The following is a 19,118-nucleotide window of genomic DNA, read 5'->3' as shown; positions in this document are numbered from 1 at the left end:
GATACTTTATAATTCTACTGAAATTTATTTTTCTATGCTAGTATTATAGGTATATGATCTTTTTCTGGTTTGGGACTATTACAAACAGTTCAGCTAAGTACCTTCTTATTCAGTTATCTTAGTGAATATGTACTAGAGTTTCTCTAAGATAGATACCCTAAAGTACAATTGCTAGGCCATCGGTATGCATACATTCAACTGTACTAAATAATTAAAATTTATTTTTCAAAAATATTGTACTGGGCTTCCCTGGTGGCACAGTGGTTGAGAGTCCGCCTGCTGATGCAGGGGACACGGGTTCGTGCCCCGGTCTGGGAGGATCCCACATGCCACGGAGCGGCTGGGCCCGTGAGCCATGGCCGCTGAGCCTGCACGTCCGGAGCCTGTGCTCCGCAACAGGAGAGGCCACAACAGTGAGAGGCCCGCGTACCGCAAGATATATATATATATATATATATATATATATATATATATATATATATATATATAGTACCAATTTCAGGTCTTATAAGCATATAAGAGTTTTGCAGTGTTCCACATCCTCACCAGTATTTGGTGTGACCCCATGTTAAATTTTTTCTGACCTCATGGGTGTATGTATGATAGTAACTTAATTTGCATTGTCCATTTTGCCTAGAAATCTCACAGGTCAAGAAAGGCCATCAGTCGCTTCCATCTTTTGAGGTGCCTAGGATATTTTAAAAAAATAAGAAATGCCAAAGCACAAAAATAATGTATTATTGTGCTATTTATAAGATAACTACAATTTAAAAAAAATAATCCTTTTTTAATTTGTAAATTAATTGTAATTCACGTTACAAGCAGTGTGGTCCTCCAGGGATGGAACGCAAGTCTTAAGTCTTACAGTGAACATCTTGCGTCTCATTAATGTATACCTGTGACTGTATGTACAACTCTCATTTAGAGATAACACCAAAAAGTCCTGTTGAAGGAACTTTTCAAATCGAAGTCCTGAGCTAAATGGTCATACTGACTTCATCTGTCTACCCCGCCTCCCCCTCCATCCTGCCACCGCGCCCCCATCTCCACTCCCAACTCTTGCAGTTGAGAAAACCGTCTGTAATGTCTGCTGGACCTGTTGGTTCCACCCTAATTTTGTTAATGGAATACTTGAAAATGAACACTGAGGGAAAAACTTCAAAACTAATTCACATGGTCTGGTGGATATGTCAAGAGAAGATGAAGGGATCTTTCCTCCTGCTTTGCTTTGTGAGGGTTCTTTACTCGACGAGCACTGATTAAGTACTGTCACATTCAAGGACGTGTGCTAAGCACTTTGAAGGCAGTAAAGAAGAGTAAAACCAGGCGCCTGCATTCCCTGAGGCTCATCTGCTAGTTGGGGAACTAGGCATGAAAACAACCAGTAATCAGAAGGCAGTATGATCAGTGCCATAGAAGCAGAAAGAGCAAAGGATTAATAGAGATGACCTTTGAGCTAGAACTTGAAATATGAGGAGTTTACCTGTTGGTCAAGAAGTAGGTTTCGCAGAAAATTAATAGCATAGATAAGTGGTCACTGCACTGGGAAAGTGCTTGGTAGTCTGGGAGAACACGTACCAGTGCAGTGTGGACCATCTGAAGGTTTGCTCTGGAGATAGAGGTAAGAGCAAGTAGTAAAATGTAACACTGGGGCCAGATCCTGAATGCATTGAGTGTCACGACAAACACAAACTGTTAATAATTAATTATCAACAGTTTAACACCAAGCAGTGATATGATCTTATTTGCACTGCCACAGAGAGAATTCTTGTGCTAGATTCTTGGAAAGGAGAAGAGGAGCACACTCTCTCACCTAGACAATAAAACGAGGGCATTCACGGAGGAACACTGGGATGATTCGGCGTGGGGGGTGCAAAATGGCACGGGCAGACACGTTATGGGCTGTGTCCCTGTAAGACCCAGATCTTTCCTGTTACCACCTACTGCTTTCCTGAGTCACTTGCCCTGTAAATCACTTCCCTGGAACCACCACCCAAATGGGTCTCAGTGCAGTCATCTGTTTCCGGGGGCAATCAGTGGATCCTTGGGACAACCGTGGGCTATGCCGGTTCCACAGAATGGGAGGACTATATTGCTAAAAGGCATCCTAAAATCCAATCCAGTACTTACCTGAGGCAATTTAGGTCCAGAGAAGTTAAGTAACTCACCCAAGGCCATAACAACTACTCAGTGGCTGAGTCAGGACTCAAACCTGTCCCAGGATCCTGGGGTTCCAAGTTTGTCACACAACAAAACAAAGACAGAACCAAAAACTCCAAGTCCCTGTTTCCTGCTTCTGTTGTTTTTCTCTGATGAGTCACACTGAAAGTTATTAGCAGCGATGTGTATAAGATCCCTTGTGGACACTGTTGGGTGAGGTGCTAGTACATTTAGTTTTCTCACAATGGCGAAGGCACAGAACCAAGCTCTGAAACACACAAACTAAATACAGTTATTCCCTGTGGGCGTCAGCTCACCTGGGCAGTTCTGTCAGGGCTCCCCTTTATTCTTTTCTGCATAACATGAGAGGAGGTCCAAGAATTTGTAGACAAGCCTCAGTGAATGCACAGCACCAATCATGGTGGGGAAAACAAGGTCATGAAGTAGCAACAGAAGAGGAACAGAAGATTATGTGGTTTTCAGAGCAGCTGACTTGAAGAAAGGAAGTTCAGTAGAGGATAGGTGCACCTTCTGATTTAATACTTGAAATGAGGTAGATGTAGCCTGTCTGATGCAGAATTAGGTAGGTAGCCAGTGTGGGGTGTGAGGTGAAATAGCCCCGACCAAACCACATACTTACCACATCTCCCAAGTTGCCAAAATTTGCCACCATTATAAACAGTTTTTTGAGTAATAAACCATTATCTCTAGAAACTCTGACCTTCCCCTTCTATTCCTATTAAAACGATTGGATTAACTAATTAATTCATTAATATTAATTGCTGTAATGCTTAGTAATATGTGGATGCTGTGTGTTTAAGGTAAATGACCATAAATGCAAAGGTTGGTGTAAGAACTTTTATCATATACTTCATCTCTTTTGATCCCCAAATCAGCCCTTGTACCTAGGATGAGAAAACTGAGGCTCAGAGAGGTTAAGGGGATAGCCCCAAGTCACACAGCCAGGAAATGGCAGAACTGTGATTTTTACTCCATGTCTTCTGATCTCAAATACCATATTCTTTCCATTACATCTGTTTGGTATATCGGCGGGAATCTCTAAGACAAATGGGGCTCACATCTCAAAAAAGAGACTAATACAAGACAGAGTATGGGGTAAATAGCAAATCCAGATTTAAAATACTTTTTGAAAAAAACTCTTATATCAACAGCTGACTAAATGTTACTGAGTGCTCACTGTGCCTATGGATTAAGCACTGTAGCTAGGAAATACAAACCCATGGCTCCATTTTTTTAATATATTAGTTTCAAGTGTACAACATAGTGATTCAATATTTTATACATTATGATATGATCACCACTATGAGTCTAGTTACCATCTATCACCATACAGTTATTACAATATTATTGACTATTCCTTATGCTGTACATTACATCCCTGTGACTTACTTATTATATAACTGGAAGTTTGTTCCTCTTAATCCCCTTCACCTATTTCACTCATCCCCCTCATTGCCCTCCCCTCTGGCAACTATCACTTTGTTCTCTGTATCTATGAGTCTTTTTTCTGTTTTGTTACATTTGTTAATTTGTTTTGTTTTGTTTAGATTCCACATACAAGTGAAATCATATTTCTCTGTCTGACTTATTTCACTTAGCATAATATCCCCTAGGTCCATCCACATTTTCGCAAAAGGCAAGATTTTTTTCATGGCTGAGTAATAATATATATATCACATCTTCTTTATCCATTAATCTAGCAGTGGAAACCTAGGCTTCTTCCATATCTTGGCTACTGTGAATAATGCTGCAGTGAACATTGGGATACATATACCTTTCTGAACTAGTGTTTTTGTTCTTTCCTGATAAATACCCAAAAGTAGAATTGCAGGATCATAGGGCAATTCTATTTTTAATTTTTTGAGGAACCTCCATACTGTTTTCCATAGTGGCTGCACTGTTTACATTCCCACTAACATGTGTTCCCTTTTCTCTACATCCTCACCAACACTTGTTATTTCTTGTCTTTTTGATGATAGCCATTCTGACAGATGTGAAGTGACATTGGGGTTTGATTTGCATTTCCCTGAGGATTAGTGATGTTGAGCATTTTTTCATGTGCCTGTTGACTGGGGCTCCTGATACACCATGCATCCATTGTTTCATAGGTCTCTCCTAGGAGACACTGGCAGGGTTTTTAAATATATATATTTAAATGAATTCAACAGGTATGTTTCCTCAAATACTCAAAAACCCCACCCATCCTCTGAAGGTAGTTCTGTCTAAAAAAAAACTGAAGAATTTCCTAATGAAGTAGAGGCTTGAATCCAAATCTTCTATTCTGCTGGTTTTCATACTAATCAGATAAACTTCAACTAAAAATAAAAGAAACTGTTCTTTAAAGTGTAAACTTTGAGTCTGCACACATTCTTTAGAAGAAAATGAGGTAATGCCCTGACAACAACATACATCTGACTTCATTGTCTGAAGGAAGCACAGAATCACCAGGACATCGTGTCAAAGTGCAGACGCTGATTCTGTGGGATTAGGATGGAGCCCGAGGTGCTGCATTTTAACAAACTCTGCATTTTGAGTAGCAAAACCCTAGACAACACATGAATGCTCAGGTTTATATATATTGACAAATGCTGGCTCCCCTCAGTTACCAATAAAACAAATTATTAATGAGGCAAAGTTGAGTTGCTTGCTCACCACCAGAAAGGTGCGGCAGCTCACAGCCGGAGGGCAGGGTTGAGATATTTATGACGTCTTGGGGTTTGGTTTAAGATGAGTCTCTCAATGCGAAGGCTAGATTAGGATTTGGTAAAGATTATGATATAATAACAAAGATTGGTGGACAGCAAGGGTTATGGAAGAGTCTCAGGGAGTAAACAGCTGTTTGAGGTCACCTACTGGAAAGTTGAAGAGTCTGATTTCGCAACTTTTATCTTCCTGGGCAAGAGTTTCCTAGCATAGCAAAGACTTGGTGAAGACAATAATAGATAGTACACAGTACATAGTACATAGTAAATAATACAAATAGTAAAGCCTTACTAGTAGTAAGCTGTGCGGGTGTAGATGGTTTCGGTTTCTAACAGAGGCGCACTTGGTGTACGATGATAACACTGTATCCGGGGTTTCGTGCAGGGAGCCAGGCTGGGAGTAAAGGAAGCCAGGAGGGGCTCAATGAGCGAGAGGGGCTTTTGCGGCAGAGAGCGCCACCTGCTGGCTCGTGTGAGTTTATGAAAACAATCTAGAAGTGCAGTGGTTGGTTTTAATAGAATGACTAGGCTGCCACCTACTGATTTATTTTTAAACTTTTCAAATGTTTTGCAGAAAGTTTACTTTCAGGTAAGACATGTATATCAAGCACCAACTATATAAAAGATACTAGAAATAGAAAAATAGGTAACACAATATGGGGAAGGCAGTCATGAAGACAGGTGAGCACACAGAAGAGATCCTGGTGAGGTTAAGAAGAGTGCAGTGTACAGCCCAAAGGACAGTTGGCAGTCAAATAGGGGTGACCAGAGTAGGGGGCAGTTAAGAAAGCTTTATGGAGGCAAGGAACCCCAAGGCATCTCTTGAGTGAAAATTGACAAGCAAGTATGAGGAGGGGCTAGGAGTCCTAAGCAGAAGGAGAGGTGAGGTGCAGACACTGCCTGCCAGGTGATTAGCATGGCTGAACTGGGAAGTGTAGAGACAGGACCAAGAGAGAAAGCCGGGGAGGGAGGCTGGGCCAGATCCTGGAAGGCTTCACATGCCACACTTTGGAGGTTGTCCTGCCGGAAATGACTGAAGAACCCCTGATGGGTATTAAGCAGGGAAAATGCAGGATAAGACCACTGTTTACAAATACAACACAGGCAGCAGTGCCTTTTCTTTAGAAGAAAGTGGAATTGGAATTCAGTGCATCAATTTGGAATTTTTATTTTTGTTTCAAGTCACATAAACCTATTCTACTCACTTAAATGAAAAGGGAGAATTTATTGGAAGCCTATCACGAATTCACCAAATTATCAAGAGGCTGGAAGAGCCGGCTTGGAAACCACAGGAGCAAAGGCAGTTTGGAGGAGGCACAGTAGTTGTCTCAGAGTTGGACAGTTTGACCAAGAAGATTCGGCGGCAGTAGGACATCGCTGTCACCGCCGACCTGAATTAGCCCCCGTCACCCCAGTGGAAACACAGGATGGTCAGCCCTCCACCATCTGCCCACACCTTGGTTGCTAGGTCACTGTGAGGGATAACTGGCCTCTTAGACTGCAACAACAGAGTATTAATTAGAGGATCTGTTTGGCTGAAATAACAAAGACTAAATCTAACGATGACTTAAACAAGGCTGATGTTTCTTTCTCCTTCATGTAAAGGTCCATGTTGGTTTCTCTGTGAAGCCAGCACTGGCCCAACCTCCCTGTATTTTTACTTTGTAGTCCTTCACACATAGCTTCCGTTTCGTGGTCCGAGATAGCTGCTCCAGTTCCCCCCATCACTTTTCCATTCCAACTGCAGGAGGAAGGGGGAAAAAATGAGATGACATGCTTTTTCTTTTCAGAGCACAACACAGAAGTTGTGTATCTCACTTCTACTTATAAGCCATTGCCAGAACTTGGTGACATAGCCACATCTAGTTGCAGGAAAAGCTGACAGATGTCATCAGGATTCTGTTTGGCCACATGGTCAGTAATTCCCAAAATAGGAAGAAAGGAGCTAGATTGTGGAAAGGTCAAAATGTAAAAGTCACATGTCCGGCACAGACAGGTAGATTAGATGGAAGGACATATATTAATCATCTGTGTAAGATATAATTAGAACCAGGAACAAAGAAATGTAACTGAGGGTGAGAGCAAATGTTTTAACATATGAAGGATTAGCTTCTTTAGGATTTGGAAACTGACTGAATGTAGGGGAAAAAGAACGGGTGGAGCAACAGATGCATCTCAATTTTCTAACTAACTCTGAGGACGGAGTTGATCTTTGAACCATCACTCAAATAATGGCTATAACAGGAGGTATACATATTACATTAGGGTCTATGTGACATCCCAGCAGAGATGCCAATAGTTGATCAGGTTTATGGTTCTTGACCCAAGAGAGATGAATGTGATAATTATCAGCATATTGGTAGTAGTTGAAGCTGTGGAAGAGAATTACATCACCAGGGGAAATCATGAAGCTTGAGACTAAAAGATGGCTAGGGACTTCCCTAGTGGTCTAGTGGTTAAGAATCCACCTTTCAATGCAGGGGACACGGGTTCAATCCCTGGTTGGGGAACTAAGATCCCACATGCCACAGGGCAACTAAACCCATGCGCCACAACTAGAGAGGCTATGTGCTGCAACTACAGAGCCCGCGTGCTCTGGAGCCCATGCACCACAACTAGAGAGAAGCCCGCGTGCCACAACGAAGAGCCTGCATGCTGCAGCGAAAGATCCCGCATGCCACAACTAAAACCCGATGCAGCCAAAAATAAATAAATAATATTTTAAAATAAAAGATGGCTAAAGATAAAGCCTTAAGTTAACCTATGAGCGCAGATCCAAAATTAACCAAACTTATTAACCAACCCCAGAGCTACAAGGAAAGCTATCAAATCACAGTGCCCATGACAACAGCTAGATGAGGCACATTTCCGTACACCCCTGCCTCCTAACCCATCTTTTGTAAGCTAAAACATTTAACAATCACTCACTGGATAGAAATCCAAAACGTTCTCTAAATGATGCCTGGCATGAGTGCATGAGCAGAGTAGATCATCATGGACATAAAGCAATTCAAGGGGTCACTGGGGAGCCTGCTTCAGGCCAGTTTTTCCCCACTGAAGTGACAAACCGTTATTAACTAGAAACTTCTTTGTGTTAAGTATTTCCTTCTTTGGGGGGCCCATCTTTTTTTATTGAAGTATAGTTGAGTTACAATGTGTTAGTTTCAGGCGTACAGCAAAGTGAATCAGTTATATATATTCTTTTTCAGATTCTTTTCCATTATAGGTTATTATAAGATACTGAATATAGTAGAATTATAAGATACTCAATATAGTTGTTTATTCTGTATATAGTAGTGTGTATCTGTTAATCCCAAACTCCTAATTTATCCCTCCCCCTATTTCCCTTTGGGAACCGTAAGTTTGTTTTCAATGTCTGTGAATATCTGTTTTGTAAATAAGTTCATTTGTATCATTTTTTTTAGATTCTACATATAAGTGATATGACATTTTTCTTTCTCTGTCTCACTTACTTCACTTAGTATGATAATCTCTAAGTCCACCCATGTTGCTGCAAATGGCATTATTTCATTCTTTTTTATGGCTGAGTAATATTCCATTGTATATATATACCACACCTTCTTTATCCAGTCCTCTTTCGATGGACACTTAGGTTTCTTTCATGTCATGGCTATTGTAAACAGAGCTGCTATGAAGTGGGGAGCCCACCTTCTTAGAGGAATATCCCACGAAGCTCCAATATTTCAGTGGGTGCGTTCTCCAAATCCTTTTCCTATCTGAGAGGAAAGGAAGAGAGAGCCCTGAAGGAGAGATGAGTGTTATAGATAAAGGCTATCCTGTAAGAATTCACTGCCTTACAATTTACAGTTTATTCAGCTACTTCTGTCTAATATTCTCTGTGGAATCTGAAAAACTTGTATACGGTGGCCACCACAGCAAACTGGATCAATTTTGATTCATAAATATATAGTCAGCAACATGTGGGACCCTCATAAGTTTCACCATCATGAAGGTTCTTCAACAGGTCAGAGTCCTTTGTGTGAGTAAAATAAACTGTTCTCATTTTTTAATCCCAGATATCCAGCCTGGGGGTATTACTCATCTTTTCTCCCTGCTTCCTTTTCCTCACCATGTAAAATTATAGCTGTGGTCTCAGGGAAACACTATAGGCAGACATGAATAGGTTTTAGCCTATTCATAAAGAATAATTAGCACATAAATTAACTGTCCCAGTAATGTTTTTGGGAGAATACAGAATTTCTGTGCTCTGATCCACTTTATTCATTAATTTTTAAAGTCAGGTTTATTGAATTATAATTTCTATATAGTAACATTTACCTTTTTAAAGTGTACAGCTTGATGAGTTCTGACACTTGAATACAGTTGTTTAATCACCATCACAATTAAGATATAGAAAAATTTTATCACCCCAAAGAGTACCCTTGGCTTCAAAGTCAATCCCCACTACCCATTCCCAGCTGCTGTCTCCCATTAATCTGACTTCTGTGTTTATGGTTTTGCCTTTTCCAGAATGTCATAAGAATGGAATCACATCATACTTAGTTTCTGTGTCTGACTGTTTTCACTTAACGAAATGCTCTCGAGATTGATCCACCTTGTTGCAGGGATCTGTAGATGTTCCTTTTTATTACTGAGTAGTGTGCCACTGTGTGGATGTACAAGTTGTTTATCCTTTGATCAGTTGATGGACATTTAGATTGTTCTGGGTTTGAGGCTATTATGAATGAATCTGCTATAAACATTTTTGTGGGAGCCTTGAGATACATCTATGTTTTATCTCCCCTGGGAGTAGGATTGCTATAACAGTTTTATGCTTAACTTAAAGTGACGACAAAACTGTTTTCCAAAGTACCTCTACCATTTTGTATTCTCCCCGGAAATTCATAACAGCTCCAGTTTCTCCACTTCCTCAACAGCACTTGGTATTGTCCTCTTAATTTTAGATACTGTAGAGAGTGACTCATTAAGTGAGTATGTAATGGTATCCCCTTGTGGCTTTATCTTTTATTTCCTTGGTGACTAATAATGTTGAGCATCTTTTCATGTACTTGTTTATCACCTTTAAGTGTCTGTTCAAATTTTTTCCCCATTTTTTAATTGACTGTCTTAATAAGTTGTAAGAGTTCTTCACATATTCTGGATAGTAGCCCTTTTTTTTCAGATATGGGTTTTACAAATATTTTCTCTTGATCTCTAACTCACCTTTTCATTGTCTCAAAGTTTTTTTATTTTGATAAAGTCTAATTTATCTTATCTTTTTATCTTTTGTAGTTCATGTTTTTTGTATCCTATTTAAGAATTTAAAGAAAGACTTAAATTCCTTGTGTTTGTTGTTAAATAAAATAAAGCTATAGTAATGAATAGAGTATAATATTGACATGAATATAAAAGTACAGATCAGTGGAACAAAATAAAGTCCATTTGATTTTTGCTATTATCCCACCTAGAATATTAATACTTGCTTAGTCTCATTAAGTAGTCAGTGTTCACATTTCTCTGATTTCTTAAAATAGCTTTTCCACTTGTTTGTTTGAATTGTGATCAAAATAAGACCCAAACTTTATGACGAATTGACACATCTCCTAAGTCTCTCTTTACCTATAGCCCCCCTTTCAGCTGTGTTTTCTTGCTTTTTTATTTTAATTGAAGAAACTGATTGTTTGTTCTGTAGAATTCCCCCCCAGTCTAGATTTTGCTGAGCTGCATACCGGAAAGACCATTTAATGCATTCTTCTGTTCCATTTCCTGTGAATTGGTAGTTATATCCAGGGGCTTGATTAGATTCCTGGTCGATATCTTTGTTTTTTAAGACTACACCATAGGCAGTGGTGTGTTCTGCTTCAGGAGGCACTTAACGTCTGATTTGCTCTCTGTTTCGGTGTTCTCAGTCGTTGAGAACCGTGGCCTGGACCCCTAAGGGTACACTTCATGCCAGTCCCTTCGTTGTGCTTGCTCACTAGACCATCATGCAGTGATGAGTACCTACCATATAGGTGGGAGCTGGAGATGTGGAAATAGGTAAGGTAGGGATTAGCCCAGAAGTAGTTTGCAATCAGCTGGGGAGCAAACTAGGGTGGGAGATACAGGAAAGCTATTATGGTGCCACTTAAGTGTTGAAATGGAAGAATCTCAGTGTAATTTGAAACCACGGATGGAGGAGATCACTAGCAGTCTTCACCTGGCCACTCATCAGCACAAGAAAGCCTTTGACATTATTTCATGTTCATGATGTTTTACAGTAAGTCAACAGAGCAAACGAACACCAAATGAGCCACTAAAACATCTCAGCTCCATATAGTTTGGTTGCAATATGGCTTAGTAGAGGATGTGAAGAAAAGATAGGGACATTTTAGCAGCCAGCAAACTTGATATTGTCAATAATCAACAGCATTTTACCTCCCATACCCTTCTCTTGCCCCAACAGCTAATGTAATCCTAGGCTGTCTTAGCAGAATTACCATGTATAGCCTCTAAAAGATAATGATTCTGCTCTGTTCTGCACTGGTCAAGCTAGTCCATGAGAACTACAAGAGGAAGGTGTACAAAGAATCATACAATCTGAGGAGAGAAAGAGGAATAAAGGCTGGACATGAAATAATTGAGGAATCGTCAGAAAGACTAGGGATGCCGACCTCAGAGAAGAGTTGGTGGCAATAGCTCGGCATCGTCCAGCATTTCAAGGGCTCCTGTGTTGAAGGTGGACACAGCCTCCCCCAGAGCACAAACAGACAAAGCGGGGAATTGCAGAAAAGAGGAACAGTCTGAGCTGGCCAAAATGTGAAGGGATGGTACAGGGATAACAATTTCCTGTCAATTGGCAGGCACGTAGCAGAGGGGATCAAAGCATCAAATTTAGTGTTTGATCTGTCTTTTCTATTTCTCCAGTTTTAAGACTGTGAGTTTGAAGGAGCCAGAGCCTCAGTCATTTTTTTTTTGTTTGCCCCTGACTGATTTACTGCTGGAATTCCCACCCCAGTTCTTACGATTTTACTTCAGTCTCCTCAGTCAGCCAGTCTGATCCCTCCCTGATACTCAACAGATGACAATGCTGTCTTTTTCTTTTAATCGAGATATGATTGACTTATAACATTATATTAGTTCTAGGTGTACAACACAGTGATCCGATATATGTGTGTACCATGAAATGATCACCACAATAAGTCTAGTTAACGTCCATCACCACACACAGTTACAGATGTTTTTTTTCTTGTGATGAGAACTTTTAAGATTTACTCTCTCAGAAACTTTCAAATATGCAATACACTATTATTAGCTATAGACACCATGCTGTACATTATATACCCAGGACTTATTTATTTTACAACTGGAAGTTTGTACCTTTTGACCCCCTTCACCCGTTTTACCCGCCCCCTACCACCCTCGCCTGGCAAGCACCTGTCTGTTCTGTGTTTCTATGAGTTGTTTTCTTAGATACCATATGTAAATGAGACCATACAATATTTGTTTCTGTCTGATTTATCTCAGCATAACACCCTCAAGGTCCAGCCATGTTGTTGCAAGTGGCAGGACATCCACCAACTACCTTCTTTCTTGACCACATGCACCTTCCAACTCCAAGTCCCTGGAAGTCCCTCCCTTCCACCTCAAACCTTCCCCATGTGTTTCCCCATATTTTCCTTCCTTTTTATCTTTTTAAGAACAAAATCTTCCTCTGCTTCTGGCTCTTTCCTCTCTTCAGCCCCCTGTAATCTGCTTTTCACATATTCCTACTCTATTAAAAATGCTCTGCAAAAAGTTCCCTCTTGACTTTCCTAATCATCTGGAAGTTGTTCAGCTAAAGTAGAACCTTCATAGCCCTTGAAGCACAGGGAAAGTAAGTGATGAGCACTGAGACAAGAGAAAGAAGAGACAGAGGCCCGGTCCATGGCTTCAAAGTGAAGTCCATTGGCCACTTGAATCAGAAACACCTGGGGACTTGAGAAAAATGTACAGCCTTAGGCCCCACTCCAGACCAATGTATCTAAAACTTGGGGACTGGGGCTTATAAATCAGTATTTTAATTATATGTTTTTGTTGATAATTACACAGAAAGTCTGAGAAGCACTGGGCTACATCATAAAGATTTAGCCAGTGGGTGCCCATTGAAGCTGGCTTCATGTTCTTTTGCCATTTTATCGTTGTTTGTTGTTGTCATTGTCTTTTGTTTGAATACTTCCTTGTTTGGGGGCACAACAAGGTGTTCTCCGCTCATCTTGTACTTTCTCTACCCAGCCTGACTTGGAGTAGGCTTCAAGGAGTCCTGGTGTCTTTTACTGGAAAATGGCCTTTAGAAGTGAAGATCTGGACATGAGATGGACTCATGCTACTGGGCTGTTAGTGCTCTCAGGCCTTTTCAGTGGACAGAGCTAAGGAACACACACACACACAATACACATATGCACAAAATCATACACACAATCACATTTACATCTATGTCTATACCTATCTATCTGTCTACCTATATTATCTATCTGTTTGTCTACCTGTGTATCTACATATTGAAAACCATAAATTGACTGATCCCAACCTAACACCATGGATCACTGGAATCATTCTAGTTTCCTCTTTTTGTGTGTAATTCCATCTCAGACAGTGAAAAACCTGGCTTCTAGTATATTTACCTATTTGACCAGTGTATGTAACTTTTCTCCCATCTTTGCTGCCAATTCCTCCCCGCTCCAGCCCTGAGCCTGCATTCTAGGCCATCCTCCCTTAGGGTGTCTTCCTTAACCTGCCTGGGCTTGAACACCCCACATCAGGCCACACTCCTGCCCCATGAACAGGCTTCACCTGGTTCAGGCTCAGAAACCCAACGGGGCCACTGAAGTCCCCACCTCCTCCCACACTGCAGGTGGTTTAGAACTAAATTTTTCAGGAAGGGATGGGAAAGGAAGGTGAGGAGAAGTGAGAAGAAGGTTAAAAAGAGAGGAAATGGGAAAAGAAATAGGAAGGAGACATAATACATTGAATAGGGAAGCAAAGTAGATGAGAGTGGGTTAGAAACACCAGTTAGGAATCTTACATTCCAAGTCGGGGATGATGACAGTTTTATAGGAGTGTGACAGTGAGATGGAGAGAAATGGGTCAATATGAGAGATATTTAGGAGGTAAGAGGGATAGAATTTGGCGATAGATTAAATACAAGAGGAGAGGGCAGACAGCAGAAGCAAGAAGAACTAAAATTCTGCAGGCTGTGGAACGAAAACCACATTCACAGAAAGATAGACAAAATGAAAAGGCAGAAGACTATGTACCAGATGAAGGAACAAGATAAAAACCCAAGAAAAACAACTAAATGAAGTGGATATAGGCAGCCTTCCAGAAAAGGAATTCAGAATAATGATAGTGAAGATGATCCAGGACCTTGGAAAAAGAAAGGAGGCAAAGATAGAGAAGATGCAACAAATGTTTAACAAAGACCTAGAAGAATTAAAGAACAAACAAACAGAGATGAGCAATACAATAACTGAAATGAAAGCCACACTAGAAGGAATCAATAGCAGAATAACTGAGACAGAAGAACGGATAAGTGACCTAGAAGACAGAATGGTGGAATTCACTGCCACGGAACAGAATAAAGAAAAAAAAAAACTGAAAAGAAATGAAGACAGCCTAAGAGACCTCTGGGACAACATTAAAAGCAACAACATTCTCATTATAGGTGTCCCAGAAGGAGAAGAGAGAGAGAAAGGTCCCGAGGAGATATTTGAAGAGATTATAGTTGAAAACTTCCCTAACATGGGAGAAGAAATAGTCACCCAATTTTAGGAAGCACAGAGAGTCCCAGGCAGGATAAACCCAAGGAGAAACACGCTGAGACACATAGTGATCAAATTGACAAAAATTAAAGACAAAGAAAAATTATTAAAAGCAACAAAGGGAAAACGACAAATAACATACAAGGGAACTCCCATAAGGTTAACATCTGATTTCTCAGCAGACAATCTACAAGCCAGAAGTGGGTGGCGTGATATATTTAAAGTGATGAAAGGGAAGAACCTACAACCAAGATTACTCTACTCAGCAAGGATTGCTTTCAGATTCAATGGAGAAATCAAAAGCTTTACAGACAAGCAAAAGCTAAGAGAATTCAGCACTACCAAACCAGCTCTACAACAAATGCTAAAGGAACTTCTCTAAATGCGAAACACAAGGGAGGAAAAGGACCTGCAAAAACAAACCCAAAACATTAAGAAAATGGTAACAGAAACATACATATTGATAATTACCTTAAAGGTGAATGGATTAAGTGCTCCAACCAAAAGACACAGGCTCACTGAATGGATACAAAAACAAGACCCATATATATGCTGTCTACAAGAGACCCACTTCAGACCTAGGGACTGAAAGTGAGGGGATGGAAAAAGATATTCCATGCAAATGGAAATCAGATGACAGCTGGAGTAGCAATACTCATGTCAGATAAAATAGGCTTTAAAATAAAGAATGTTACAAGATACAAGGAAAGACACTACATAATGATCAAGGGATCAGTCCAAGAAGAAGATATATATGCACCCAACATAGGACCACCTGGATACATAAGGCAAATGCTAACAGCTATAAAAGAGGAAATTGACAGTAACACAATAATAGTGGGGGACTTTAACACCTCACATACAACAATGGACAGATCATCCAGACAAAAAATTAATAAGGAAACACAAGCTTTAAATGACACAATAGACCAAACAGATTTAATTGATATTTATAGGACATTCCATCTGAAAACAGCAGATTACAATTTCTTCTCAAGTGCACATGGAACATTCTCCAGGATAGATCACATCTTGGGTCACAAATCAAGCCTCGGTAAATTTAAGAAAATTGAAACCATATCAAGCATCTTTTCCGACCACAATGCTATGAGATTAGAAATCAATTACAGGGAAAAAAACGTAAAAAACAAAACCCATGGAGGCTAAACAGTATGTTACTAAATAACCAAGAGATCACTGAAGAAATCAAAGGGGAAATCAAAAAATACCTAGAGACAAATGACAATGAAAACACAATGATCCAAAACCAATGGGATGCTGCAAAAGCAGTTCTAAGAGGGAAGTTTATAGCTATACAAGCCTACCTCAAGAAACAAGAAAAATCTCAAATAAACAATCTAACCTTACACCTAAAGGAACTAGAGGAAGAAGAACAAACAAAACCCAAAGTTAGTAGAAGGAAAGAAATCATAAAGTTCAGAGCAGAAATAATTGAAATAGATATAAAGAAAACAGTAGCAAAGATCAATAAAACTAAAAGCTGGTTCTTTGAGAAGATAAACAAAATTGATAAACATTTAGCCAGACTCATCACGAAAAAGAGGGAGAGGACTCAAATCAATCAAATTAGAAATGAAAAAGGAGAAGTTAAAACGGACACTGCAGAAATACAAAGCATCCTAAGAGACTACTACAAGCAATTCTATGCCAATAAAATGGACAACCTGGAAGAAATGGACAAATTCTTAGAAAGGTATAACCTTCCAAGACTGAACCAGGAAGAAACAGAAAATATGAACAGACCAATCTCAAATAATGAAATTGAAACTGTGATTTAAAATCTTCCAGATTTTCCAAACTAAAGTCCAGGACCAGATGGCATCACAGGTGAATTCTATCAGACATTTAGAGAAGAGCTAACACCGATCCTTCTCAAACTCTTCCAAAAAATTGCAGAGGAAGGAACACTCCCAAACTCATTCTATGAGGCCACCATCATCCTGATACCAAAACCAGACAGAGATACTACAAAAAAAGAAAAGTACAGACCAATATCACTGATGAATATAGATGCAAAAATCCTCAACAAAATACTAGCAAACAGAATCCAAAAACACATTATACAAGGATCATACAACATGATCAAGTGGGATTTATCCCAGTTATACAAGGATTGTTCAGTATATGCAAATCAATCACTATGGTACACCATATTAACAAATTGAAGAATAAAAACCATATGATTATCCCGATAGATGTAGAGAAAGCTTTTGACAAAATTCAACACCCATTTATGATAAAAAACTCTCCAGAAAGTGGGCATAGAGGGAAACTACCTCAACAGAATAAAGACCATATACGACAAACCCATAAGTGGTGTTGGGAAAACTGGACAGCTATAGGTAAAAGAGTGAAATTAGAACACTCCCTAACACCATACACAAAAATAAACTGAAAATGTATTAAAGACCTAAATGTAAGACTGGACACTATAAAACTCTTAGAGGAAAACATAGGAAGAACAGTCTTTGACATAAATCATAGCAAGATCTTTTTTGACCCACCTCCTAGAGTAATGGAAATAAAAATAAACAAATGGGACCTAATGAAACTTAAAAGCTTTTGCCTGGGAAAGGAAACTATAAACAAGACGAAAAGACAACCCTCAGAATGGGAGAAAATATTTACAAATGAAGCAACTGACCAAGAATTAATCTCCAAAATATATAAACAGCTCATGCAGTTCAATATTAAAAAAACAAACAACCCAATCCAAAAATGGGCAGAAGACCTAAATAGACATTTCTCCAAAGAAGACATACAGATGGCCAAGAGGCACATGAAAAGCTGCTCAACATCACTAATTATTAGAGAAATGAAAATCAAAACTACAATGAGGTATCACCTCACACCAGTTAGAATGGGCATCATCAGAAAATCTACAAACAACAAATGCTGGAGAGGGTGTGGAGAAAAGGGAACCCTCTTGCACCGTTGGTGGGAATGTAAATTGATACAGCCACTATGGAGAACAGTATGGAGGTTCCTTAAAAAACTAAAAATAGGGCTTCCCTGGTGGCGCAGTGGTTGAGAGTCTGCCTGCTGATGCAGGGGACACGGGTTCGTGCCCTGGTCCAGGAAGATCCCACATGCCGCGGAGCGGCTGGGCCCGTGAGCCATGGCCGCTGAGCCTGCGCGTCCGGAGCCTGTGCTCCGCAACGGGAGAGGCCACAACAGTGAGAGGCCCGCGTACCACAAAAAAAAAAAAAACAACTAAAAATAGAACTACCATATGACCCAGCAATCCCACTACTGGGCATATATCTGGATAAAACCATAATTCAAAAAGATACATGCACCCCGATGTTCATTGCAGGACTATTTACAATAGCCAGGACATGGAAGTAACTGAAATGTCCATCAACAGAGGAATGGGTAAAGAAGTGGTACATTTATACAGTGGAGTATTACTCAGCCATGAAAAGGAACGAAATTGGGTCATTTGTAGAGACATGGATGGACCTAGAGACTGTCATACAGAGTGAAATAAATCAGGAAGAGAAAAACAAGTATCGTATATTAACACATATATGTGGAATCTAGAAAAATGGTACAGATGAACCAGTTTGCAAGGCAGAAATAGAGACACAGATGTAGAGAACAAAGGTATTGACACCAAGGGGGGAAAGTGGGACAGGATGGTGGTGGTGGGATGAATTGGGAGATTGGGATTGACATATATATACTAATATGGATAGCTAATAAAAACCTGCTGTATAGGCAGCCCGGTGAGTACACCCCTCAGGATGGCCCGTACTATGGATCCACTGGGAAAGAAGATCTTTAAAGGAGTTTTAGTAGATGAACTTGTGGGCATTTTTGTAGCATATTTTTTGTTTAAAAAGATGAACACAAGCCAAGATTTCAGGCAAACAATGAGCAAGAAATACCCTTTCCTCTTGGAAGTTTATTACAAATCCATTGAACACTCTGGAATGTATGGCATCAGAGAACAAGATCAAGAAAAATGGCTGAACAGCAAAACTTAGGAATGTGACCATCGATCAAAATTTGTCCTATTTCGTAGTATCAGGCAAGATTAAAATTCCAAAGTTGACATGGATGGATTTTAGACTATTTAAGATTAAGTGTAAACTCTAATTAAGTCAGAGGTTTTGTTCTTTGGACTGTGAAGAAATTGATGGAAGGTTTGTTTATTATGTGATAAATGGAGTTTTGTTTACTACTCAAAATAAACCTGTTCTTTAAAAAAAATCCCCTATAATTCTAAACATATAAACCTTTCAAAATAGATAAGATAGTAAAATATCTATTTTTAATATTTATTACATTTTTTTCTTTTCCATTATAGTTTATTACAAGACATTGAATATAGTACCCTGCGCTATACAGTAGGACCTTGTTTATCCAATTTATCCCCCTCTCCTTTGCCCTTTGGTACCACAAGTTTTTCTTCTATGCCTGTGAGTCTGTCTCTGATTTCTAAATAAGTTCATTAATGTTTATTACATTT

At 39.6% G+C, this 19,118-nt stretch overlaps 1 protein-coding gene across 1 annotated transcript; it reads left to right on the top strand.

Annotated features, from left to right (window-relative positions):
• The first annotated feature begins 18,390 nt into the window (after positions 1-18,390).
• LOC136131455 (protein CEBPZOS-like) lies at positions 18,391-18,633 on the top strand. Its single transcript, XM_065888213.1, has one exon. It carries the CDS (start codon positions 18,391-18,393, stop codon positions 18,631-18,633), a length of 243 nt encoding a protein of 80 aa, XP_065744285.1.
• The last annotated feature ends 485 nt before the right edge of the window (positions 18,634-19,118 follow it).

The sequence above is a fragment of the Phocoena phocoena genome, chromosome 11, assembly GCF_963924675.1.
Source record: "Phocoena phocoena chromosome 11, mPhoPho1.1, whole genome shotgun sequence".
NCBI classification, from domain to species: Eukaryota; Metazoa; Chordata; class Mammalia; order Artiodactyla; family Phocoenidae; genus Phocoena; species Phocoena phocoena.
The sequence above is the reverse complement of the archived record's forward strand: the minus strand, read 5'-3'. Positions and strand labels throughout refer to the sequence as shown.